The 27976-nt window shown below is 36.6% G+C and overlaps 2 protein-coding genes across 3 annotated transcripts; one reads left to right on the top strand and one right to left on the bottom strand.

Annotated features, from left to right (window-relative positions):
* Positions 1 to 69: 69 nt before the first annotated feature.
* On the bottom strand, positions 70 to 14702 carry LOC139148916 (AP-4 complex subunit mu-1-like). 2 transcript variants are annotated; one of them, XM_070720369.1, is made up of 13 exons: positions 14571 to 14702; positions 13441 to 13526; positions 12774 to 12880; positions 10350 to 10446; positions 9552 to 9662; positions 8688 to 8759; positions 8382 to 8447; positions 4883 to 4949; positions 4389 to 4549; positions 3474 to 3565; positions 2162 to 2260; positions 1499 to 1616; positions 70 to 833 (listed from the first exon to the last, which is right to left on the bottom strand). In XM_070720369.1, exons 4-13 carry the CDS (start codon positions 10350 to 10352, stop codon positions 639 to 641), a joined length of 984 nt encoding a protein of 327 aa, XP_070576470.1. In that variant the 5' UTR covers positions 10353 to 10446; positions 12774 to 12880; positions 13441 to 13526; positions 14571 to 14702; the 3' UTR covers positions 70 to 638. The 2 variants fall into 2 exon arrangements, with proteins under 2 accessions (XP_070576470.1, XP_070576471.1); XM_070720370.1 differs by having other exon boundaries at positions 13441 to 13522; positions 14571 to 14662.
* A 205-nt stretch (positions 14703 to 14907) lies between these two features.
* Positions 14908 to 16728, top strand: LOC139150557 (kelch-like protein 20). The gene has a single exon (XM_070722993.1). The coding sequence runs from the start codon at positions 14908 to 14910 to the stop codon at positions 16726 to 16728; it is 1821 nt and encodes a 606-aa protein (XP_070579094.1).
* The last annotated feature ends 11248 nt before the right edge of the window (positions 16729 to 27976 follow it).

Genomic DNA, 27976 nt, shown 5'->3' with positions numbered 1-27976 from the left:
CTAAGTTAATGGAGCTTTCCCGTAATGTGAAATGCATATGGAATAAAAAAGTGGAATGAAACTCATAACTGTTAGGTACATCAGTGATATTATTATTTCAATGAAATACATCACGAAAACTTCTGTATTGAGATATAGAGTAGAGTACAGTATGCTTGTTTTAACGGAAACAGAAACATCTTAATTTTTCAATATATACATATAGAAAATTTAACATTACACAGTGACCTTGACTCTCAAACCAGTTTTCTTTTTCAGCAATATTTGGTTCATTTATAGGCAGTGGAGCAGTTGTCTCCGTTTTATTCAAGTTGCAGTACAGAACATAACATGTTGTAGACAAAGCTGAGGGTGCCATATGTAGGGTGCATTAAGTTTGCTCAGCATTCTAACTATAATTTTAATTATCATGTATAGACTACAAATCTCTCTAGTCATTCCACATTTGCAATTTCAATTGATTCTACCTGTGTTCTTGAGTCTCAGTTGATAGAACTTTCAAGTGAATGCAAAAAGCGACTACAAGTACCAGCTTCACTAACACAACATTTGGACAGGAACATTGCACTATTTGTATTTCACATGAGTTGATACAAGAGGAATGGAATTCTCGCAAAGATGTCTTTACTTGCTTAATGTCAGAGCCTGACCACATATGAATCTGAATGGGTGACGTATCTCACCCATCTTAGAGGAACATAGGAATGATCCTTGTCAAACACTCGTAAGAAACGGATCTGTAGGTGTGACAGTACACTCATTGGTATTTCAAACTCCACACTGATCGGCCCTATTTCCATTTTGGTTTGTTTTGAATAGTTTGAGACGGAAATCTGCAAATAAAAGAAACAAAAAGTGGAAACACTCATGTTTCATAAACAGAATCTACAACTCACTTGATAATTAACCAATGGAAATTCTCTCTGATATCAGATCATTTGTATTCCTGGAATAGGATGGAATGGAATGGATTCAGTAACTTGTATTTCTGAAAGATTTTCATCCAAAACACCCACCTTCATAAAGATTGTGCCTAAAAATGCCAGAAACGTTTTGATTTTAGTTTCCATTAAGAACAATGATGAATGCATTGCAAAGTGACACTACACTATTTATAAATTTTAAAAATTTCAATCTCTAAGTAAATCACTCTTGTGAAGTTGATTTCACAGTCAAACAAAGAAACAACAGCAAACAAAATTAAATTGCATCTCACATTTGTGCCATAAACATTTTCTGTGACATTGATATAGTACATTAAAGAATATTCTTTGACCCTGAACATCTCATATAACCTTGGGTTTGGCACCTTTGAGTTGAAATAATTCAAGCATGGGATTAAATTTGAAGAGATTAGGATGAGAAATGTCACTTCATTGGCTAATAATGCCTAGCAATGTTCATTTCACAATTTTATGTTTGTTCATTGTGGTTTTTAAAAGTTCAATAAAGGATTCCCAGCTTCTAATGTCTTTAAAGAAAAGAGAAGTTACAATACCATAACTTTGGTGCCAACATCTGTAGAACCCTGTATTTTCTTGATTTTCCAGTAAACAAGCTTTTCCTTTGCCTTGTACTCCACAGTCTCCCCAGCTCCACTGATTGTACTTGTAACACTATCAAAAACAACCCCAAAGTACGATGTCATGAAGAGTTATGTCAGTGCTGGACAAACAGGATCACAGGGGTGCATTAACTGAATAAAATCACGTTTACAAATACAGAACTTGCCTTAGTAAGGAGATCTGTATAAGTCTACCCTTATGCTAAAATTGAATTTCCTTCTGCACATCAATATAAATGGCATCATTGATGACTGTTTGATGGCTGTGTAATGTAGCTGTGCCATTGCATAGAAACAGAGTGCAGTCATCACATCGCACACTCTGTGACATTTTAAACATCAGCTTTTCAACATTTCCTGTCCTGTCTTGCTGAATATGATTTATTCCCTTCAAAGTGATTTTTTTTAATTCTTTAAAGATTATACATGGATCATTTCTGTTCAAGGTGACACTTATTATGAAATTTACAATTCTATCAGTATCAAAATCAAAATAACAAACTATGATGAGACATACAACACTATAATAGTCTTGAATGAATAGTGTAAATAAGAATAGAAATTTTTACTGTACAATGACAAGCAAATTATACTCACTCTAATGTTGTTTTTGGTACTGGCAGTCTGATGACAACATTCACAGCGTGATCTCTTGATGCAATGTCACACTGAACTTTTAGTTTCACACTCAGTTGACTGAAAGTTTGAATAAAGACAGAAATATTTTAATTTATATGGTTGCTGGATTGGACTGTGAGAGCCAGAGCTGACAAAATAAAATAAAAAATTAGCATCAATGTCTCTGTCTACTAAAGGGTGTGTTTACAAATACTTGCATAATAGGTTTACGGGAATTTGCTAAAGGGTGTGTTTACAAATACTTGCATAATGGGTTTACGGGAATTTGCTAAAGGGTGTGTTTACAAATACTTGCATAATAGGTTTACGGGAATTTGCTAAAGGGTGTGTTTACAAATACTTGCATAATGGGTTTACGGGAATTTGCAGAAAATTTGACAATTCCTACCATGTAACAGAAGGCAGAGATGGGGCAAGAATCCAGTACTTGCAATAATTAGTCCTGGAGGCAAGGGACCTGAAATATTCAGTATCTTGAAGCAGCGGTCCAGGATCCATGGGTTTTGGATGTAATATCTCCTCCATCTTATCAAAATAAACTCTCACTGATTTGTATGGCTAAGTTTTCATTTTTAATTGAAAACTAATGTTCAAAGTGAACAATAATATTTGTTTTATCATAGATTAAATGAGCTAGATTCGAGGCTATGAGTAGACAGTCCTGGGACAAGGCCACCTCTTTGGTTCACCATTTTTGGACAAATGAAAAAGAAAAAGTCAAAACACAAATACTGTACAATTAAATTAACTTTCTAACTACTTGAACTTGCTTGAAATTTTATTTTGTCAAGTTACAGTTATGTTCACATACAAGTTTAGTTCAAAGAGTATGCTTTTCCTGCAATCAGTATTGATTGACTCAATGCCATGAATCCCTCACAATGAAAGCTAGACTACTGAGGGCGCTATTCTGTCAGACTCTCATTGCAGTTCCGAATGGTACTGTATGTATAGTAGTAAAAATCACCAATTACTTCATTGTGAAAGTGATGATCATCATCAAAACTTTCTCAGCATCTGTCAGAGACCAACACAAATCTGGGTACTAACTTTTATAAGGCACTCAAAGCTCCTTTTTAATCAAATGTGGCATATTTCCCACTTACATTTACGGTATGTACATGTTATGCATGCATACATTGACACTGTCATGTATGCACAAAAACAGAAACCCTAACAACAGAACAGGCAACTTGGTGGTTAATAAAGCAAATAAATGCTAATGATCGTGTAAAAGTACAGCCATATTGTGATATTTGATGAGACATACCCTTTGTCTGGATCATCTTCAATGTAAGCAAATATCTTAAATGGTAGTGATGATGGCAGATCACCGGATATATGATAGGTTAGTAGTGTGAACTGAAAAAAAAGAGAAACCATCATTCATTAATATCACAATAGGGCTGAGCCACAAAGCTTGCGCAGAGTAAAATTGGAAATGAAATTTCAATTGAAAGTGATAGTTCACTTTTCATAAAAGTAGTTTTGTTTGATAAAAACATTTTAGGGATGCTCTTTTTCTCTCCTTTATCACTTGCGTCGTTGGACTCACTGGCTACATGTACAGTATGGATGGCAGTGTAGCAAAGTGAAGCACCCCATTGCGCAGGAAATGAGTCAACGTTTGCTCTAGGCTTCTGGGCTTGCTTGTACGGCAGCTTCCTAGCCCTAAAGCATATCTGTCTGCGTACTTTGTGCTGGGCCAGTGACCCTTAACACATGTCATGAAGGTTGCTATATATTTCATCCCAATTGACAATACATTGATGTGTTTTCATTAGTTTTCATAAGCATTATGGGATTGCAATGGCAGTAACTATGCCATAAAAATTTTTATTCTTATTGTACTGCAGTGATACATCCATATCAGTGAGCTGCTTACCGTTGCCTTTGGCAGCCTGCTACACAAAGCAAAACTAGGTGCTGTAATTTCCTCGGAATTTACATGTTTAAAATTCAATATATTGTTCTAAAAAATTAAATTCAGTGCTATCAAAATGTGAAATGAAAATAGTGTCAAAGGAAGAATAGTTGAAAACAACAAAGGAAATCTACAATCATGCAAATTGTAAATTTGTCAAATAACTATTAGTCTCTCTCCATGTGACTACTGAGAGCAAATGTGATTCTGATTTTTGTGCATTTCCAACATACGTAACTACATATGGATGAACAGACTTACTTCACCTTCTGGCGGACTGACACTGATAATTTTACTGTGGTCAAATTCTTCCAAGTTGACACTTTGATGGAAGTTGATGCCATCTAACCTGACATGAGAACCATAGCCGATATGACTGGCTTTTCCGATGGCTAATTCTTCATTAAGACCCATCTTGATATCTGTATAGAGGTAAATTGCATTGACTGTATTGTAAACATCACAAGCAGCCATTGTGGATTGCATTGCAAAACAAAATGATATGCATAAAAAACACTTGTAAATGTAAGACCTAATTTTACCGAGTACCTTGACATACTTCTGTTGGTCAAGATGACTTTTTATTTCAAAGGAATATTATGACTGACACTGAAAGATGCATCATTATTTAAGTTGCTATTCACAAGACAAACAAATTTGTTGTCAAATTATGAGATCATGACATGCAAAGTTGAAATTGCACTGTACGAATAAAATGATAGAATTTACCCGTTATGATGAAAGATGAAATTTACCTGGTGATCCAACAAGAAAACTCTTCATTTGTATCGAACCATCTAGTTCACTGCGTATTACACTGCCCTGCTTAGCAAAATACAAACAGGAAATTTATACAATTGTTTTCACTTGCTGTAATAACATTGATGACATAGATTTACTTTTGCCTCTGACAATCTCAAAACAATTACAGGTAAATTTCATCAAATATACAGTTGTAAAAAGAGATTAGAGTAAGGTCATTACATTTACAATTCTCTCACTTCGAGTTTTGCTATTGACTCTACATGTTGACATTTTAGGACAAGGTGATCATGTCAATTTTTGATACAATTTTGTTTAATGGTACCTAATTGGCTTTGGAATGAATAGAAGATGTTTTATTGCTTGAAATGGCAACTTGTACACACAAAAAATTGCCAAGACATATTTGAGAATTGTCAAAAGGAGTGTGCATAAAGAGTTACTTTGGAATGACTCAATTAAAGATAGACAGTAGTTTCTCTACTGTCTATGATTTAAAAGAAAACTATCTTCAGTTCAGTATTTGGTGAATACACTTCTGTTTAGTGCAACAACTTTGGATCGCAAATTAGTAGGGCTATTTGTAATCGTTTGTAGGGGGCTTGTGAAATAGTTTTCTTACCCTTGTTCAGACTTGCTAAGCTGTACTGCTGTTTATTATGTTTTATATAAGTCAATACTGAATGTGTTCTCTTTACGGTCAATTCTATCAAAATTCTACCATGCAATCAAACAGGCACTTGTATCAAATCACATCACATCACAGTTACATCACATCACATCACATCACATCACATCACATCACATCACATCACATCACAGTTACATCACATCACATCACATCACATCACATCACATCACATCACATCACAGTTACATCACATCACATCACAGTCACATCACATCACATCACATCACATCACATCACAGTTACATCACATCACATCAAATCACATCACATCACATCACATCACATCACAGTTACATCACATCACATCATATCAAATCACATCAAATCAAATCACATCACATCACAGTTACATCACATCACATCATATCACATCACATCACATCACAGTCACATCATATCACATCACATCACATCACAGTTACATCACATCACATCACACTACACCGAATCACATCTCACCCCAATCTGATTAAAATCAGATGTAGAGAACAGCGACGTCTTTACTTACGCAGTATTCTCTTGCTGTCGCCCCTCACTGCATCTGACCAATTCCCATAGAAGGTCGCGTTCAAATCTCACGCTCTGAAGCAGCCAATCAGATTGCACTTTACGCAATGTCTCGCGAGGTTGAGTTCATCGATGCAGTGTCGGGTTCCCTAGTTTTTATCAATGTTAACATCCGATCGTTGTTCAAATCTACAGCGACAAATACACAGCACGACGCACTTTCGAATTGCACTCTATAAATTTGTGGCCGCCCGGCTGTCTTGTACACATTATAAGCTTATTGGAGTGTATAAGTAACAGTAGAGCTGAGCAGCTAAAGCCGTGCACTAGGCGCTGCTCACTCTACTGCTCACTGCCCGGCCCTGCATACGATGCTGTGTTCCCAGCGTATATACGGCATCCCACCACAACCCTGCTGACCTTCATAGGCGAAATACATGGCGACGACCGCGGTCCCGAATTGATCCGCTCACGAAAAAACTACCTTTCCTAACCAATGTATGCCTACCTGAATCACTCAATCGCTCATAGACTGCAAAACAAATTTGCTCTCATGACGTTCTAAACCATTAGGTTACTAGTGATTCACGGTCAAGGGTCCAGGGCCATTATCTGATGAGTTATTGGGCCCAAAAGTACTTAGAAAAGGTAGTTTTTCATGCATGGTCCAATCGGGACCGATGTCACCGTGGGAGGCCATATAACGCCGAGAACACACAGCATCGTAAGCAAGGCTGGTTTCAAAGGCTGTCCGTATGATTTCCGTTTGCACAGTTATTAATGAAAGGCATGTTTCAACATTAAAATTACAGACAGGTGGTTTTAAAATTTGCCGTGCGCCTGTGTTTACAACCGGGTGGATGGCTCGGTTACACACTTTGATGCCATTTTGATTTTCGTGCATCTTCTTGGCGCATATGCATGCTTGCGAGTCGAGTCATACCTATTGTTCTCTGTAAGGCGCCTTCTGATAGGTCGGCTGTTCTGGCCAGAGCACGAGATTTGAACGCGACCTTCTATGGGAGTTGGTCAGATGTAGTGAGAGGCGACAGCAAGAGAAATACCGTGTACGCATAAGTAGATGTCGCTGTACTCTACATCTGATTTTAATCAGATTGATCTCACCCAAATAACATCACATCCAATCCCATAACATCCAGCACACCACACCACACCATATCACACCACACCACACCACACAACACCAAACCACACCACACCACACCACACCACACCACACCACACCACACCACACCATATCACATCACATCACATCCCATTCAAATCACACCACATCACATCACCCTACATGAGCAGTCCGGGTTATGTCCATAGAGAGGATATTACGATTGACCAATCAGCGAACCTGCCGCCGCCAACGTCATGAATAATTAACCATGCAATCCTTGGCTCGCAGATTGTAATGAGTTTGGAACTTTCGGCCAGATTTCACTCTTTATTTTTAGCACTAGGTAGTTTTTAGATGTAGACGTTATGCACAATGTTCAGTACGGTCGAGATGGTGACTGACACTGGTGGTCATTACATCGAATATTACTTCTTTGGATGATTTTCCTGGCCAGGTACCGCTCCTAGAAATCAGGATTTGACCCTTGTAAATTTACAGCAAGTTATTTGTCGCCTAATATCGCCTATTTTTGGTCAAATTTAATTTAACTTCTCCATCTGTAGCATGGAGAATGTTTCAAGCTTTGCAACGATGGGTAACTGTTCTTGTCAATGATCGGAGCATGATGGAGCATGATTTTTTCGATCACCATGCATTTCCCGGTACCATTGACCCTTAGCTAAGAAAACGCGCGCAGAATCAATCGCCGAGAAGTTAACCAGAAGTTGGTAAAGAGTACGAAAAACGTCCAATAACTCTTTGCCGAACAAGGTCTAGGGTAAAGATACTCAGAAAACTATTCCTGAAGAAACCCTTACAATTTTTAACACAGTAGAACGTCGCACATTGACTCGACACCTCCGGTTAGCCAACATTCTCACTCGATCGGTCACGGTGGATCTGTCTGGTCAGATTGCAATCTCAGCATAACATTTCAAAGTGAACCACTTAACCTTTAACCGTCATTACATATACAGTATGTGATTGGTTCTTGCCTTAACCTCATTACATATACGGTACGCCATTGGCTTTTCCAACTATCCTCTATATGGACATAACCCGGACTGATGGCATCAAATCAAATCATCAGCAATAGTCACCAGTTGACATGGTGACAGCTGCACAATATGAATTAGTGGAGCAATACATCCATTGTCAGACTTACATTTGCAGCAATAAGTACAGTTAGCCTTTCAATGACGTCTACAAAGATTTCATTCTTCCGAGTAAGCTGTAAAGACATTAAGAAAAATCTTTCCATTTTCCCATTCAAACAGAAGGACACGCAAATCAATATAAATAAATGTGCATATATTATCACACAACTGACAAAGCTTTGTCAAGTTAAGATTGATACATAAAAGAGGTTTTCAGTCATAACTTTGAAATACACCTGACAGACCTACTTGACCTTTGAAATGCTTGAAAATATCTTCACTTATCAACAAATCTGTTGAAATAAATTACATACCTGTTCTCGTCTTGATGCTGATATTGGTTTATTGGCTGCAGTGCTAGGAGCAACTTGATGGTCAGCTCCAAACTGGTAAAATAAAAAGACATAAATGGTAAACTGGTGAGAAAAGTTGTCAAATTATCACGTTCGTATATATATAGTAAATGTTGACTTATCACTCATTTTACACTGTACAGGTTCACACAGAAGTACCACACCAATGATGACTTGATGACAACGCTATGTTGTGTAAAAGAAAAGAATTGATGTAACAGGAAAGTTGTGATGTCACAGAACACTTTATAAAGTAAAACATTACAACAGGGTACTTACAGTACACCATGGTGCAACAGTACAATGCACTGCAACTGTATGATGTGCTGGGACAACTATTAGTGGAGTAACACTACAGTACAATAAGGTGGAACATAAAAGATTGGTGCTACAGTACAACATGGTGCAACAGTACAACGTGGTGCAACAGTACAATGCAATGCAACTGTACGATGTGCCGGGACAACTATAAGTGGAGTAACACTACAGTATAATAAGGTGGAACATAAAAGGTTTGTGCTACAGTACAACATGGTGCAACAGTACAAAGTGGTGTGACCATACAATGTAATGCAACAGTAAAATATGGTGAAGACATAAAAGATTGTTAAGTGTATTGTAACAGCAAAAATGGTATGCAATGTACATGGCATGTTGTGCAAGAGCACAACTTCATCAAAAACTACAATGTGATGCAACACTACACAGTAGTACAACAATATGCAGGTAGCAACATGACAATACAGTGTCTCAAAACAATGTTGGAATTATGACTGATATTGTGGTTTGTCTCTTGAGAAATGTGACTGAATTTAACTGACTTACCAATCCGGAAGACACCACACCAGTTTGCCTCTCTGGCTTTATCAACACTGGATCATTTTGTATGTAGGCCTTCAGAGCTTCTGTAGATGTGTTTTGGGGACATCCAAAATCCTTAGAAAAGGGAAACATTTTCAATCACTATCTATGGTCATGTAGTTTTAACAAATAATTTTTTTCTTTCAATTTTTCTCTTAGTGAAAGATGGGACATGGATAAGTTTTCATTTATGCAAATTCTATTAATAAGCATTGTTTCAGTATTAAAGTTTTATGCTCATAATTCTTTATCAATCTGGAATATTCATGTACCTCACATCTTGCATTGTAATATTGTATGTAATTTTTGTCATCAAATAACTAACAATCTAGAGTATTTCATCTGTTTTCTCCTGTCTGTGTTGTCTTTAAATCTTGTAAATTGAATTACCGGTACATTGACAAAGAAACCAAGATGGAGGTCAAAAACAAAAGAAATCAGCTGTTTCACTGGATTTGATGTCATCAATCCAATATAATCCACAGTCTAAATATCCATGTTTAATTTTGTAACCCTGAAATGACATTCATGAAATGGACTTTAAATTGCAATGTTTTGGCACAAATAGCAGCTTATACAAGATTCATGTTTTCATCTTAGCAAGAATAGATTTATTACTGTTTATCAAACTCACATCAGTGACTGTGTGATAGCTTTATTGATGTTTATGTATGTGTAATGAATAGTTCAAATAATAGTAGAAGCTGTTTTATACCTTATGTACAAGTTACACTAGAGTTAGAGTAATTAGATGAAACTCACCATTACTTCATCCAGAAGCTCATAAACCAGAGCAAAGTTAAGTCGGATGGCTTCTTCATTGAGAATTCCACAATAGTCCTTGCACAAGTTGCTGACTCTGTAGTACAATTTGAGATTACCCATATATTGTAAAAATACCAGCAAGGACAGTATGTGCTCACTTTCGGTTTGAATTGGTCCATTCAAGAAATACTTAAACCAGAAAAACAAGAATAACAAAAGCAAATAAAGTCTGCAACTTAGGTATTGGAGGTCTCTTCAGGAACATGCAACAAAGAAAAGGTGGGAGAGTGGGGAAAACATAAAGAGTGGGGGAAAAAAATGTAGAAAGGATCCGGTAAAAAAGTAATGCTACCTCATGCTACCTCATCAATCTTCTAGACCTTACCCCCTCCTGAATATCAAATGTGTCACCCCTTGGTATTGACCATGTTTACAATGGCCAGATGGCAGGAAGTGTATTACAACCTTAGGGATTTTTTAATTAATGGTATGAGTGCTATCATTCGAACGTAAACAGCACTTAAGTAAGTTACCAAATGCCTTCCACTGTTGGGGGTGGTTATAACACCTGGAATTATCCTGGATACAAATTTCTCATCAGTTCTTGTGTCTTACATGCAAAAGTTGCAAAAATTGGTCCACAATGAAAAAATTAACCTCAGCTTTGTTTTCTGGATCAAATTTTACTATAAATTGAGACCAAATATGACAAAATTATGTTCACAGCCTTCAAAAGTGTCTCACAATATATCCTGGGTTGGTGTAGGTCATTTAAGGTCACAAACTAAGAAAATTACCTAAAATATACAAATTTAGGGGTTTCTCAACACTTTGAGCAGAAAATTTATCTAATAACATTCCTCGGGACTTTTATACAAGTTACAAAGCTATCAGACAAGTAATTTTGAGAACAAGTTTTCTTGACCAAAAATGACAAAATTACCTTAAAAAATACAAATTTGTATATTTCAAGACAATTTCCACATATCTAACTATTGTCATCCCTGGACATCTGTATACCAAATATAACAGCTGTCTGTCCAGCGGCTTAAAAGAGAAAATATTTTTAAGATTTTATGACCAAAAATGACAGAAATTGCCCCAAACAGTAATTTTTTCAATTCTGTCGTAATTTCAACAGTTTAGAAGGGTAACATCATTGTAAAAAATCCAACCCAAATTTGAGAGCAATTGGGCCGGCGGTTTCAGAGAAAAATAATTTTTTAATATAAAGTCAGAAAAATAGCCAAAAACTTCAGCAAAAATACAAAATTCAAGATATCTTCACAATAGTGTTCACCTAAGGTACTTGCACACAAATTTTCAAAGCAATCAAAACAGCAGCTTTTGAGTTATTAATTCTTGACCATTTTCACATTTTTTAAGCTCATTTGCATAATTTTGACGATGCAAACTTCATTTGGACAAAATACCATAGCCCAGGATCCATCCACACATCAAATACCAACCTAAACAGTGCAGCGGTTCGCGAGGTTTTGATGTTGATAGACATACTATACGTACACACATACATACAAACACCTGTGCACCGACTTCAGCTTATACGATGACCTCACATTGGCATACCAAATGTGAGCTAAAAATCTGACTGCAATGTTACCACTATTTCACAGATTACTTCAAAGGAATCCGAAAGACACTTTGATGTTTTCACTGATAACATTTGAATTCAATCCAAATTATCATTAGGATTTTACAGAAGCATTGTGAATAGGGTCATACAGTTCAAGTGAAAATAACATGGATGAGTAACAAGCAAATTGGTCAAAAGCAAGTATTTTCAGTCACAATATATTGTTGGCATCTACAATAACAAGTCAATGTTTTATTTTCATTTGTCCCTAGCAAGTTACCCTACATATTTCATGACAGCATGTTAGATTGTATTATTCTGCATTTTTGTCACTTTTAATTCCAACTGTTGTAGTCATTCTAAAATGAGTCACTTATACTCTATGTATTTTTTAGTCTCCACATTTGTCAGTTCAGACTGACGTTTCAGTTTGCCTTGTCAAGGTCAAACTTTATCAAACAATGCAAACCTAAAATGTAACGTGCCACATGTCTATTTCTAACATGTCAAATATCTTAAGCAGTTCATTTTAGGTTGTCTACCAATGTCACACTCTAATATATCAATAAAGAGTGAATGTAAAATGAATTGTAAAGACCTAAAATGTAACATCCAGTCTAACATGTCTAAACTGTTTAAGCATGCAGGGCATTTTAGGTTGTCTACCAAAGTTAAATTCAAAATTGTGTAAAATTCAGATCTGCATGTAAAATTTATTGTTCAGACCTAAAATACTTAGGGTCTTGCATATCTTATATATCAAATGTGCAAAGTACCGAGAATATACACTTGGAGAAAGTACATTTTGTCATCAAACATACACTTGCCTTGTCAGGAATTCCAAGACTGTAAAAGGTTGAACATCTTGATTGACAGTACAAACAAAATAGAGGTCATTGCACTTTATGTAGACGAAGAATGAACCATCCACTTCCTTTATGTGATAGAAAACAAATAAATAAACAGATAATCAATTAGATAAATGAAGAGTGCTTCAAAAACAACATCGGATTGCCATTACTGGTAGCAAATAATCAATGATCCATTAAGTCAAATGATCACATCATCATAAAATGTTCAGTGTGATGCAAAGGACTCAATGTCAATCTGCATATGAAATCTAGCAACAAACAAAATAACCACACCAATCAGCATGACACATCTGTGAAAGTACAAATCTCAGAGAGATTTCTATACATACATGGGGCAGTAATAACATTGGCATCCTAGGAACCTTGATGAAGAATTCATGTATCAAAATGCATAATACTCATATGCAGTAATAATAGCAATTTCACTGTCATTAGTTTACCCTTTATTTGTTAATATCTTATGGGATAATCAATTGTTTTTCATCCTCATAAGGTCATCTTAATTTGCATACATGTAAGAGATCACAATTGCTTTATGATCAGCACAGTCTCTAGTATACACCTCAGCCAGACAACATACATTGATCATACATGTAACTGTCTAGATCTACCTGTTACTTACCAGTATTGGTGGTGGATGTTCACCCTGGTAATGATGTAACTGTTGAAGAAAGGTTTCTGAAGCTGCCTTTATGCCATCACATCTGTCTAGATTTTGTCAAGAAATATGTTGAATCTTCAAAGACTGAAATCAGTCACAGAAAGAGGCCAATAAGAGGTTTTCACAAAAGACTTGAGGGCTGTAGCAGATCATCCTCCCTTCCAAACGCTTATGGCCACACCGTAAGATATACATGTACCCGGAAAATCTTTCAGTCCAACTGTAGTCGTCTCGTTTTTTCAATTATTTTGGGGTTTTTTTATTCTTTTCTTTTGCTAAATCAGTCATTTATTTATGTAGTTGTGTATTTATTTATTTATTTATTTATTTATTTAATTTATTTATTTATTTATTTATTTATTTACTTACTTATATATAGACTTTTTCTTTTTCTACTCAGTCTAGATTTACAAGTTGGTTTGCCAATCTTGTTAGTTTGTCTTTGAACTTTCTTATATAAACCAAACTGAGGCAGCCTGAGCCTCTTGTAGTAAAGTGAGGCAATTCTGCAAAATAATTTCCTTTCTAAAATTTGAGTCATACAAACATGCAGGTCACACAACCATTGTGAAGTGCAGCCCTTCTTGTGAATCTTTTTTTTCTGTTGTGAGCTTTTTCTCATTTTTAAAGATCTGAGTGCATGTTGGGATTATAGCTAATATGCAAGTTCTAGCAAGTAAATATTGTTTTATCTTCGCATGAAGTAATAAATTGTATCAAGGAATTTCATCCGTCTGAGATGAACCCTCTGTGTATGGACCATATCCATGGTGAAAGTGTACACAGCACTAAACATTCGACTCAATTCTCTTTCCAATTTCATGCATTCTTTGCTGATGTCTCCATCGTACAATAATTCCAATAACTCTCCCACACACTGTTAGGAGTAGCATGAGACATGATTGCTGTTGATGTCCCTCACTGCCTCAGTCACGTCATAGATTTTGGCACCTCCATGGTTACGGCCCCCCAATGGCCCGCGCGTACATGGGTAGTGTCGAACGGCTAGGGCTGCGAACCACAGAAAAAAAATCATTTGCCTGGCACAACGCGTATTAAATTTTAACATATAGACCTATTTTAAAGGATACAAATTTTGTTTACCAACGTGTCTCCTCCAGATGACAAAAAAACAGCTGCGAAAGCATGGCTATGAAATGAGTTCTTCAAGGCATTTCTCAACACTCACTCTACCGTAAATGGTAACTATGTTCATTTGCGACAAATTGTACAAGCAGCTTTTCATTTGAACATTGTAGCTGAGCAGGATTTCATATTGAGAAACTAGAGTCATGATATCTACGTTTCTGTTAAATATTGCCGTTTTATTTTGCTGGAAGATCGAGCTATTTCAAAGCGATATCTTGACTTGAACGTAAAGCGGTACTTCAGGTCAAACAAAGTGACCCATTCCCCTCACGAATCACGATGGCGCCGAAGACAAGTCGTCGCAGTAGCCGCCGTAAGAAAACAAAGGTTAATGATAATCCCATAGAATTTTCCAGCAATGGTGATCATGCAGGTGAGCTGTTAGAACAGCTAAACTTGCAAAGACAGGAGGGAGAACTTTGCGACGTTGTTCTTGTAGTGAACGGACGAAAGTTTCCAGCCCATCGCAACGTCCTATCTGCATGCTGTATGTACTTCAAAAGCATGTTCTCAGGAAGTCGCTTCGCCGAAAGTCGTCAGAAGGAGGTAAAACTGCGGTCATTGAACCCATCAGCTGTTGAAACTCTACTAGATTACATGTATACCGACAGGATCACAATATCTGTCAGTAACGTAGAAGATATAATAGCGGCGTCAGATTTATTCTTGATGCAGAAAGTTCGGGAGTACTGTGCTGAGTATTGGACCAAGACTCTCGGTGTAGACAACGTTCTAACGGCTTACAGGAACGCAGACACTTACAATCTCGACAACTTGCGCAACGAAGCTGAGACTTACCTCAGCAAGAATTTCTCCAGTATCGTGGAGAGCAGTGGGTTTGTCTCCTTTCCCAAGGAGGTAGTAATTGTGATGATCAAGAGCGATTTCATCGAGGTCGAAGAGATCGATACGTTTTTTGCCGTTATGAAGTGGGTCAATCACAACGTGGACGAACGAAAGCAGCATCTAGATGAGCTCATGTCGTACGTTAGACTGCCCCTCATGCCTGCACACGATCTTATAGGTTATGTGCAGAAAGACCCTCTTGTCTCTGCGTCAGAATGGTGCAAAGAGTTGATCCAGGAAGCCATGGGGTATCAGCTTCTTCCTGAGAAACACGGTGAACAGCAAAATCAACGAACCAGGCCAAGATATGGCAACCGTGATGAAGTCATCTTTGCTGTTGGTACTACTGGTACTGAGGGTGATGACCTACCTGATAAGTGGCTGACAAAGTGCTATGTGCCAAGACTTAACATGTGGTACTCACTGGCTTCACTGAATGCGAATTCAGTGCAGGGTCTTGCTTACTGCAAAGAGTTTGTGTTCTGCTTATGTTACAATTTCTCATCTGAGCAAATGGATCTGTACAAGTATGACATCGTGACAAATGCCTGGTCAGAGTGTGCCCCTGTCAGCAGGACAATGCATGTCATTCGAAACCAGGTACCAAATGGTGACACCTGGGTTCAGCTTGTCACTTGTGAAGAAAAGTTATACATGTTCTCAAGTGTTCTTAACTCTCAGACAAACTTAGTACAGTCGATGAGCGTACGCTATGACCCCAACACTAACAAGTGGGATCAGCTGCCTGACATGGAAGTTGGTCGATTGTTTTTCTCTGCAGTGGCCAAAGGTAGCTTTGTTTATATTATTGGTGGTAAGGTATCCGATGGTGACAGCACTGTGGAAGTAGAGTGCCTAGATGTAGTGAGAGAGACTTGGACCTTCAGGAAAGAGATGCAGTTAGCCAGACACAGCATGAACATATGTTTTGCCATGTCAGACGGCACAATTTTGGTTTCAGATTACGAATGTCGTGATCCTGATGTCTATGACCCAGAAAATGATATGTGGACATCATTTGAACATGAAATTGAACTGGCCGAATCCCTGCCTGTGTTCTTCACTGACTGCCCTGGAGGAAATGAAATGAACTCCGTATTCACAACGGCAACAAATTCTCTGTACGCCACCTGTGAAGCCAGCTTTGATGAAAACCTAGCAGCATGGTACAGATTTCATATGGAAGAGAGAAAATGGGTTCCATGTGCATCAATGCCCCAGTTAATAATGCCTTTCCTATGTGCAGTGAAATAAAAACTCTGGAATTTGAGATTCAGATCAGATTCGTGGTGTAGGATGCAGACTTGCTACATATATAGTAATGGCAGACAAAAGGTTTTGCAACTATCTGTTTTAATGTAGCCAGCTCATGATGCAACTGTGGTTCCCAGACATTTCACAACGAAACTACGTCACGCCATGTTATCTCATCACACACCATTTCGTACCAATTCCCAAAACAATCACTTTGCACTGAAACAACCTTGTACCAAAACCTCTTTCGCCTCAAGAATTACATCATCCCAAACCCCCCCCCCCCCAAAAAAAATCCAACCAAACAACTTTGCCCCAAACTATTGCCAACCAGTAAAGCTGAAAATAATCAGTCTCTGCCCTTGAAGTTTATGAAAGTGTCATGGAATGAGATAGAACTTGGAATGGGTAGCCACAGCTACCCACTTAATATACAGGCAAACATTCAAATGCAAAGCCTTGCAATTTTCTTCAGACAGAATGGGTATTTCTAAAATTTAGCTTGGTTAAGGTAATGGTAACATGCTGCAATGAAAGCTTGCCATTCAGCTGTGTTAAATCAATGCTTTGTCACTGTGACTTGAAGTCACATTCTAACCTGTTGGTAAGCTTCCTTTGGAAATTCACTGACAGTTTTTAAATTTGTACTTAATTATCAATTTACAGCGGAGCTTGTTGAAGATTGTGTGGCAGATTATATTCTTCATTCATCTGAATGTGAATCCAAACATGAAATGGAGGAGCAGGAGTAATAAAAGTAGACTAGTATTTAAAGCCCTATAGCTGTTCCTTTTTGCATTTATTCTAAAGATCGTTTGAAATTGCATGCCAGTCATGTAAAAAATGTTCACCAAACAGAATGTTTTTCAAACATTGGAGATGAATGTGCAACTTAGATTTAACTACTAAATAATATTTGAGCTGCATCTCAAATATAGCCGTCATACATATACAGGTGTTATCCATCACCAAGGATTGAAATAGTGACATGTTTAATGACAATATGGCTTAATAACGTGAAGCCAAAAGATCTCCCTAAAGATTGGATTTTTGTTTCTGATAAGCAAAATACAAAAAGATACAGTAAATGGGGCTTTACAGTAGTATGTGCTTCGAATTTAAAAAACTTAAACTTTTGTTCAAATTTTCAGTGTAAAGGAAACTTTAAATTATTCCCTTTCAAATTCAAAAATGAAAACGTGGTCACCGTGCAAAATTTTGTACCAGAGAATATATTACCCAATATGATTGACCCTTGAAATTCAAAATGGCCACCATTCCTGTGTTATCTCCATTGGTAAAATTAAATTTTCGATTTTCACAAAAATGAGCTGATGAAAACAATAGTTACTTGATGAGCTTCAAAATAAGCCTCAAAATACAAGTGGTTAACTAAAACAATTTTTAGCGTCCAAACATCTGTCTCCAAGACAAATTCTGACTGAACACAGAATTATGAAAGAAGAAAATTAGGCCAAGAAAAATAACAAGTTTGTTTCTCATCCTATACATATTTCAAAAATGATGTGGTGACGCGGTTTTTTTTTTATTCTTCAATCAACTAGACTGCAGAAAGAAACATGAAAACAACATCGGAATGCACGCAGAGATAAATGTACAGCAGTGTTGCTTTATTCTTTTTGTATAGCAACAGTGCTGCAGTTTGACTTTTAGTGCAGCAATACACAGTTTTGACAACGTAATATAACAGTGATATATGTGTACAGTTCTGAATGGAATGTTAGTATCAATTATTTTGTTTAATGTTTTATACAGCACTGTGTTATGCACTATCATTTGCGCTTTTTTGTGTTTATCTTTTTGTGTTTCCTCGAGCAGAAAGAAAGGTTGACACTGCGTGTCATAATTGATGCACGCGAGGATGAGAAACAAACTTTTAATTTTTCTTGGCCTTAGATTGTTATAACTTACTCGTGTTTTCCTACTGTTATAAGACTTGTTGATCAGGCATTATATATTGCTTATGAATGTGCTTTGTTAAAGAACAGCGCTGATTTAAGCCAATGATGTGAATTCAAAAATTCAGATCAGTTAAAAAGAAATGTTCAACATTTAGCTGTAATTTTACATTATCTGGAGAGCTTGAAGAGTTTGTGCTTTATTTTTCTGTTTTTGTAATAACACATTTGAAATACATTGTTTGTGAGTTATTTTAATCTCTGTCTGTGTGCATGGCATTCATTACAAGTGACTGCAGAACTTTGTGCATGAATGTGTGCTTGACATTGTAAGCAACAAACATACTGACATAAATCAGGTTTTGAAGTGAGAAAGCTGCAGTTCAATGATCTTTTTAGTTTTACCACCTTTTTGCTCATTCTACATTGCTTAATTCCCAAACTGTCTCTGCAGACTTGCCATCCCTGGTTATGCCCCTTTAATCCAAACTGTTGATATCCGACAAAATTGGACTTCCATTTGAAAATTTGAACTTGTATAAATGACAATGAGTTCAGGTAGAATCTGCCTTGCCTTGGGGACAGACGTTTAGACTCTCAAACTATTACAATACTTTTTATCTCACATTTGGTATACCAATGTGAGGTTATCGTATAAGCTGAAATCAGTGGCGTCTGTATGTATGTATGTGTGTATGTATGTGTGTACGTATAGTATGTCCGTCAACATCAAAAACTCCTCAACCACTGGACTTTTCAGCTTGGTGTTTACTGTGTTGATGCATCCTGGGCTATAGATGGGATTTTGTTCAAATGAAGTTTGCATTGCCAAAATTATGCATATGAGCATAAAAAATGTGAAAATGGTCAAGAATTAATAACTCAAGAACTGTGTTTTTGATTGCTTTGAAAATTTGTGCGCAAGTACCTAAGGTTAACCTTATACAGTTTTATGAATATTGTGAAGATATCCTTAATTTTGTATTTTTGCTGAATTTCTTTGGTTATTTTTCTCATTGTAAGTAAAAATGCTTCTTCTCTGAAACTGCCTGCCAAATTGCTCTCAGATTTGGGTTTGATTTTTACAAAGGTGTTACCCTTCTAATTTGTCGAAAACTTGGAAAAATTACTGTAAATTTGTTTGTTTGTAAATTGTCAAAATTCTTAAAATGTTTTCTTTTTAAAGCCCCTCGACAGTCAGCTTTTATATATGGTCCAGGGATGACAATAGTTAGTTATGTGGAAGTTGTCCTGAAATATAAAATTTGTATTTTTAAGACAATTTTGTCATTTTGGTCAAAAAAACTTGTTCTCAAAATTACTTGTCTGATAGCTTTGTAATTTGGTGTAAAAGTCCCGAGGGATGTTATTAGTTAAATTTTCTGTTCAAAGTATTGGGAAACCCCAAAATGTGTATATTTTAGGTAATTTTCTTATTTTTGTGACATTAAATACCTACACAAAGCCAGGATATGTTGTGAGACAGTTTCGAAGGCCGTGTACATAATTTTGTCATATTTGGTATCAATTTGTAGGAGAATTTGATCCAGAAAACAGAGCTGAGGCCTCGAGGTAAATTTTTTCATTGCGGACCAATTTTTGCAACTTTTCCGTGTAAGACACACAAGAACTGATGAGAAATTTGGATCCAGGATAATTCCAGATGTCGTAATCAACCCCGACAGTGAAAGGCATTTCACTATCGGTAACTAACTTAAGTGCTGTGTACATTTGAATGATAGCACTCATCATTAATTTAAAATCCCCAAGGTTGTAAATACATTTCCTGCCATCTGCCCTTATGTAAACATGGCCAATACCAAGGGGTGGAAAATTTGATATTCAGGAGTGAGTAGGGTCGAGAGGATTGATGAGGTAGCATTACTTTTTTACCAGATCCCTTTTACATTATTTTTTCCCCACTCTCCCACCTTTTCTTTTTATCAAACCTTCTCTGTCTATTTTTTGTTGTTGACATTGGCTCATGTATTAAGGATCTGCTTGTCCCATGGCTATAGAAGTCGATATGCATGTTCCTAAAGATGACCTCCAGTACCTAAGTTTCAGACGTTATTTGCTTTTGTCATTCTTGTTTTTCTGGTTTAAATATTTCTTGAATGGACCAATTCAAACTGAATGTGAGCACACTGTCCTTAACATTATTTTTTAGTCTCTCGTTTGCGGGGGCTCATTTTGAAACTCATCTTATCATCATCTTATTTTTGTGAAAATCCGAAAATATATTTTTTCATTGGAGTTGAAAAAAGGATGGCAGGCATTGTTAATTTCAAAGGTCGGGAAATATTTGGTAATTTGTTTCTTCAGTTTAAACTTTTGCAAGACATGACGACTGAGTTTTATTCCTGAGTTGGAGAGGGAGTGGTTTCAAGTTCCCTTATGGCAAGTTAGGGTAGAGTGTGCAATAATGTTCTGCCTTTCATTTTTTTCATGTTTTATTAGCTCCGCTGTCAACAACACAGAGCTTATCAAATAGGTTAATTTTCTGTCACCGTCTGTCGTCATTGTCCTTCGTCCGTCAACAATTGCCTTCTCCTCTGAAACCGCAAGTCCGATTGCTTTGAAATTTCATATGCAGTTCACTTGGGGTGACCTCACTTAAGTTTGTTCAAATCATGGTGAAATTTGCATATTTGTATTTTTAGGGAATTTTTGGCTATTTATGGTAAAAAAATCTTCCCTGAAACCGCTTGTCCAATTGCTTTGAAATTTGATATGCAGTTTACTTAGGGTGACTTCATTTAGATTTATTCAAAACGTGGTGAAATTTGCATATTTGTATTTTTAAGGCAATGTTTGTCGTTTTTGGTCAAAAAATCTGTAAAAATCTTCTTCTTCAAAAGTACTGGTCTGATAGCTTGGATAATTGGTACATAGGTCCCTGGGGATTATTTATTTCAGATTTATCAAATTGTGCAGAAATATGCAAATTTGTATTTTTAAGACAATTTTTGCCATTTTTGGTCAAAAAATGTGTTTGATAGCTTTGAAATTTGGTATAAGGTTTCTACAGATGAATTACCGGTAAGTAATATATATTGAATTTCTGATGAAATCTGTAATTTTGTATTTTGGGGGCAATTTTGCCATTTTTGGTCAAAAGACGTGTACATGTCTTTCCAAAATTGCTCATCTGATACTTTGAAATTTTGTATACAGGTTCCTAAAGATGAACTAAATGATATTTATTGAAATTATAATGAAATCTGCAATTTTGTATTTTTGATGCAATTTTTTCCATATTTGGTCAAAAAATGTATTTCTCCAAAACTACTTGTCTGATAGCTTTGAAATTCGACATGCAGGTTTCTAAAGATGAACTAAATGTGATATATTGAAATTATCATGAAATCTGCAATTTTGTATTTTTGGGGCAATTTTTGCCATTTTTGGTCAAAAAAATTGTTTCTCAAAAACTGCAAGTCTGATAGCTTTGATATTTTGTATACAGGTTCCAAGGTATTATTTTAATATATGATATATTGAAATCATGGTGAAATCTGCAATTTTTATTTTGGGAGCAATTTTGGCCATCTTTGGTCAGAAAATTTCATTCTCAAAAAACTACTCGTCAAATAGCTTTGGTTGTTCTTAGGGATGATCCAATGTGATATATTCAAATTATGATGAAATCTTCAATTGTGTATTTTTGCAGCTATTTTAGCCACTTTTTTCCGGCCACTGAGATGAGCTATCAAAGATTTCCACCTTCTTCATCAACATGTGTCAAAAATAGTTATTTTCTACATAAACACAACAGAGCTGTATCGGCCGTTAGGTCGCTTGTTTATTGCTTTATTGAAGAAAAACATACATTGTCATGTTTCTGCTATAAAATCATGTATTTGTTAATATCGCTATTATGGAAACATCTGGCGTGCAACTTTGTTTTCACAACAAATCGCACATTTACCTGACAGATATCTCAACAACATATAAGCCATTTGCTGAATGCAGTATGGTGCACTTTAATAACCTGTAAATTATGCACACAATTATGTGAATTTATGCAAATTAACATACTTTTTCATAAAACTGAAGTCACCCCCTCCCCCTCCCAGTTGATTTGCTTCTTACACCCCTGCCAGTGCATGTTTTTCTGTCCAAAAAGAACAGCTGCCTTTGGTATATTGACACACTTTGGCAATGTCTACATGTACATATTTAGCATATGATGTCCTTCGATACCCTGAGTACTAAGGGGTGGACCCGGGGGGTGGGGGGGGGCTTGGAAGATTGACTCTGGAGCATTATTTTGTTCTCCCTGATTCACATGGAATTACTTTTTCAACCTCTTTATTTCGTTTACCCTCTCAGAGGAATCTCTTTTTGTGCATGGAATGCCAATATTTGCTGTTCTTTCGTTAAGATGCTTTTCTTCATATGACATGACAAAACTGAATAAGGAAAGAAATGTAAAGCAGCACAAAGTATCAATGGAACCATAGGCAAACATCATCTGTTTCAGAATGATGGAAAGTTGGAAAGAAAATCGAAGCATGCTCTACTATAGGAAATGAAGTAATTAATCCCGATTAGTTGTTAGCACAGGATGGATCACATGTGATATCCTTGGGAGTGAGCCTTGAAGATTTCGGGGTAGGGTGAGGGGTGGGGGCTAATTTCCGAGAGGTTGCCTTTGAAAAAAGTCCAGCTAAGTAATAAAATGATTGCAAGCAGGTATGTAGTAAAAAATAATATGTAATAAAAATATAAGCGACAGTTACTTTAAGTCTTTACTCAAAATTTTTGACACGCCCTCCGGGCAGCTTATTGTAAAACATGTTTACAGCGCTTGTCATTTGAGTTTGGAGTTTCCGTGTTTGGCACACATGGATTTCTTGACTGTGAAGTACAAGTTGTTTTACTCTAACACACAACATCAAAGGATGTGTCGATTGTCGCAAGTTCTCTTATCACACAAAATAAATACACTATAACAGAACTTTTACCTATCGAATAGATACTTTTTCCCGATCAAGGAGTATGATTGACGCAAAACTTCGCAATCCCGGTCAGCCGATGCATACTGTCTCTGCGTGTCTCTGAGCAAATCTCAGACAAAATAAAACATGTCCTTGTGACGTTTGACCATCAGGTTATCATCATACCTTCTCATATTTATTGCCGTGGAGTAATTCATATTGAACTCGTACAGTGGGAGTGATAGATGGACTTAATTGAATATCGATTCCACAGTTATTATAATTATTATAATTATGTATATGATAATTCATTTGAAATTTATGAACAAAATGGCTGAGAAATATACATCATGATACAAGGACATGTGGAATATAATATAAGAATAAGCTCCGAACCATTTAAGGCAAATTTTGAATTTGAAAGTTACTTGTTACTTGTAACCTATAGGAATTGGCTAACATAAATAAGAATTTCAGATCAAAACGTTCAAATAGAGATAGGACCGCTTGAATTTCCTAACTATTGTGGATGACTGACACTTTTCACCTAGTGTTCGTTCAGGGCACATATTAAACTCTGACTTAGCAGTACTAGCAAGGATGCAAGGCCGTTAAAGATAGAAATAGGGGCATTATGACTGTACAAAGGGTATACAGCTGCATGTCCAGTATGAACCCTTTTATTTGTAACATTGCCGAAATAAAAGACGTCGGAAACAACAGACGACGTAAAAGGTCATGTGCGCATATTTCGGTAAGTTCAAAAGTTGTTTCTATCAGCCAGGGTGGTGATACTGTAACAGTAGCGCCGTATACGGATTTGAAAAGTTCGTTGGCAGCGTCACCCGTTCTAAAATTTTGACCAACACAACCGAATGGGACACTTAATGAGGGTGTTGAAAAGCGGAGTTTGAGGATTAATGTCCACGATTCATCGGCGATTCTCTAAGAAGTTGGATGGATGCCATAGGCGTCCGTGGACAGGGGGTATTTACAGTAGGTTGCAGTGGCGGGCAGATCGAACTAGAGATCGATAGAGCAGAAAACGATCGATCTAGCAGACTACCCAGCCCACTTGCGCCTGTGATGGATGCCTACGGAATGTGTGTAAAAGCAAGAAATAGTCTTTAACAAGTGAAAGCTGCAACGACATACACTTTTCTCAACAATATTAACTCATATTTGCTGGACGCTGGTGTCTATTGGCTCGAACGAAATAGGTCCAGAGACATTTCACATATGAATTTGTGTTCTGGTCATTTTGGAGACGTCAGGTTATCGCATACACGTATTCGGTGTCGATTTGTATATATTATTTTGAATATACTCGAATTTAAAGACATTGCATTGATCTACCTGAATCCGTGGCACATTTCGGCCAGCCAATAAACCAATTTTCACTCCATTTCGATTTTCTTTTTTAAAACGCTGCAGATGATGGCCATCTTTTTTGGTTTGGATAATACGTTCGTCGTGCAAAGTTTCTGTCCCAGCTGAGAATACTATCCATCTAAAGCATGTGTAACTGCTCGCTTCCCTCGATCCGCTTCAAGCCATAGGGTATTCAGTAGTCCTTAATGATTATAAAGAAATATGAAAAATTATTATTATTATTATTATTATCGTTGTTGTTGTTGTTGTTGTTGTTGTTGTTGTTGTTGTTGTTATAACAGGCAGGCTAGCGAAAAGGACTCTTAGCTACATAAAGAGTAATTTTCGCTAGGCTAGCGAACTTTGGTAGGAGTTAAACATTGCCAATGGTGCTTCATTATGATGTTGATAATAATGATAATGATGAAAATAACAACACCAACAACAATAATTTTCATATTTTTATATTTCTTTAATAATTTTCATATTTTTCATATTTCTTTATAACAACAACAACAACAACAACAATAATAATAATAATAATAATAATAATAACAATAATAATAATAATAATTTTCATATTTCTTTATTGTCATTAATGGCTACTGAATACCCTATGTTCAACCGTCCATTCGTAAAGTTGACAGCATGTGAGTTTGTGAGTGTCTCAAAACTACCGTAATACATGGCACACCAGTATCAGAGTACAGGATCCGGGGATCTTGAAACCTTTTTCGCGTAGGCTCATGTTGGGACAGGTCAAAGTCCGCTAAGCTAGCTATCACCGTGTGTCGATCAAGGGCTGATGATAGGGGCAGAGAAGCCACCACCTTGGGGCAGAGCTAAGTTTTTGAAAGACGAGACGAGACCTGAATATCAAATGGTCCATCCCTAATTTGCATTTGCTCGAACCCGGAATTGCTAGCAAGCTCTTATTCGCATTTGCTCGAACTGGGAACTGGGAGCTAGCTCCTTATTCGCATTTACTCGAACTGGGAACTGCGATCTGGGAGCCAGCTATATTCGCATTTTAATACTCGAACTGGGAACTAGGAAATGGGAGCTAACTTCACACCACAGCTTCTTATTCGCATTTATTTGAACTGTGAACTTGGAACTGGGAGCTAACTTCACACCTAGGCGCATTCTGCCTTAATCCAATAAAAAACTTAGATGTTACATGCTTGCTAGAAGATATTTAGTTGCAAAGTGTCGGGCGTCGGCTTAATATCACCCCGTCCGTTTAATAGGGCCGTTCACAGTTTACGTCACTGTTCTCTCATTAATATGCAAAAATAAATATTTTAGATTACGCTTTTGAAAATTACGCATGCAAGAACGACGAAAATACATCTCACTGGGCGACTGCTAGTGTAACAGTGAATACTAAAAAACATATTCACGACTCAGAGTACAAGCTGCAAAAACAGCCACGCATGCAACATTGATAAAATTTGTCCGCATTTCAAGCTGCGTGTCCGATGTCGCGCGCGTACAGCTATATTTAGTAACAAACCTGTAACCGTGAACAGCGCTATAGGGAGCAAAAACAGCAAAGCATGACCTGCGTTGAACTCTTTCACTCCAGTGAAGTTGTCAGGTCAATGACCCTGAGTGACCCATGGCAATTCCTAGTGCAGACAATTGTTTAATTGTTTCTTGTTTGAATTTTTTCTGAGTGTTCGGGTTTTTTGCGATGTGTAAACTTATTTTTTAATGTCTATTTAAACTTTTTTGGAGATAAGTTCACTGTCAGGCGGAACGAAGAGAATCTGTAAGGAAAGTCGTACCCGACTTTGAGTTTACCTACATGCAGCCATGCTTGATGAACTTTACATTAAGATATGAAAGATACATGATAAAAACAATGTTTAACTCCTAGGGATGTGTTTTTAATTCAGATGAGGAGATTGTTTCAGAAAATGGTGTCTCCCCAAAGAAGCAGAGTCAAGTACTCGGCCGTGTGGGACCGTTTTTGGCCACCCCGGTCAAAAAGAAAGGGTCCGCCGGAGCAGGCAAAGTTTCCAAAATCGGCCGAATTTTCCCGCTTTTTCTCTTGGAATTTAACATAAATAAACTGGCTCCGAAGTTCAAGATTAAAATTCAAGCATGCAATTGACCTTTTCTCAACATACAGGTGCCTTGCAGGTCAATTTATTGGGGAAAGCCTCCAAAGGTAGGTAAAGTTTAATCCAATCAATTAGCCCCCAGTTCCCAGTTCGAACAAATGCAAATAAGGTTCTTGCTCCGAGTTTTTAGTTCGATTAAATGAGAATAAGGAACTGGGGTGTATTTTTGAGTGTATGTATTTGTGAGTGTAAGATACAGTAGTATATTGAAAAACGATTGACATGATTGACTGAATAATATATGCGTAAGTGTATACATTTGTTTGCTTGATTTTTTGTTTTTGTTATTTATTCAACGTTCTGTAATATTACATGTTTGTTTGTTTGTTTGTTTCTGTTTGTTTGTTTGTTTGTCTGGATTTATATGCTTGTTTGTAAATTTGTTATTTGTTTTTTTTTTGGTTTATTTAGTTATTACTGGATATTGACTGTTATGCCAGATTTTAATGACTTAAGCAAGGATAACAAGTCATGAATACTTATGACAAAATTCTGTAATGATGTAGCAGACTACTTTTATAGGGCATTTGCTTGAAGGAAAAACACACTTTACAAATAATGTATCCTTTTTTGTCTTCAATGTGGTATTCACTATTATTAAGGTGTCTTATAAGCCCAGCGGGTTGGATGTGGCAATAGAAAACACTTCATTGTAATTTATTTAAATGGTGAATAAGTTCACATAGGACACTTAAATAAATAAAATACAACAACAACAGCAACTGGAAGGTTCAAATATTCCATGAAGTTAATGTTTTAATCTCAGAAATTTTGGGTGTAATAATGGCAAATTTGATAAAAATAAATGATTCCATTTAGTCACACAATTTTCAATTTAAATTAGAGTCTTTACTGTTATTGTACAATGAGATGGGAAAATTTCATT

Source organism: Ptychodera flava, chromosome 14 (genome assembly GCF_041260155.1).
Source record: "Ptychodera flava strain L36383 chromosome 14, AS_Pfla_20210202, whole genome shotgun sequence".
Taxonomy (NCBI): Eukaryota; Metazoa; Hemichordata; class Enteropneusta; family Ptychoderidae; genus Ptychodera; species Ptychodera flava.
Note: the sequence above shows the minus strand (reverse complement) of the source record. Positions and strands in the feature narration are given on the sequence as shown.

Bases quoted from the DNA above. Each gene is read 5' to 3' on its own strand.
- LOC139148916 (XM_070720369.1), bottom strand. The intron at 8,448-8,687 runs GTATGTAATTTA...ATGTCTTTACAG, and splicing joins CAGCATCAAGACGAGAACAG to CTTACTCGGAAGAATGAAAT. The intron at 834-1,498 runs GTATTGTAACTT...TTTTATTTGCAG, and splicing joins ATGTTGGCACCAAAGTTATG to ATTTCCGTCTCAAACTATTC.
- LOC139150557 (XM_070722993.1), top strand. From the start codon at position 14,908: ATGGCGCCGAAGACAAGTCGTCGCAGTAGCCGCCGTAAGAAAACAAAG.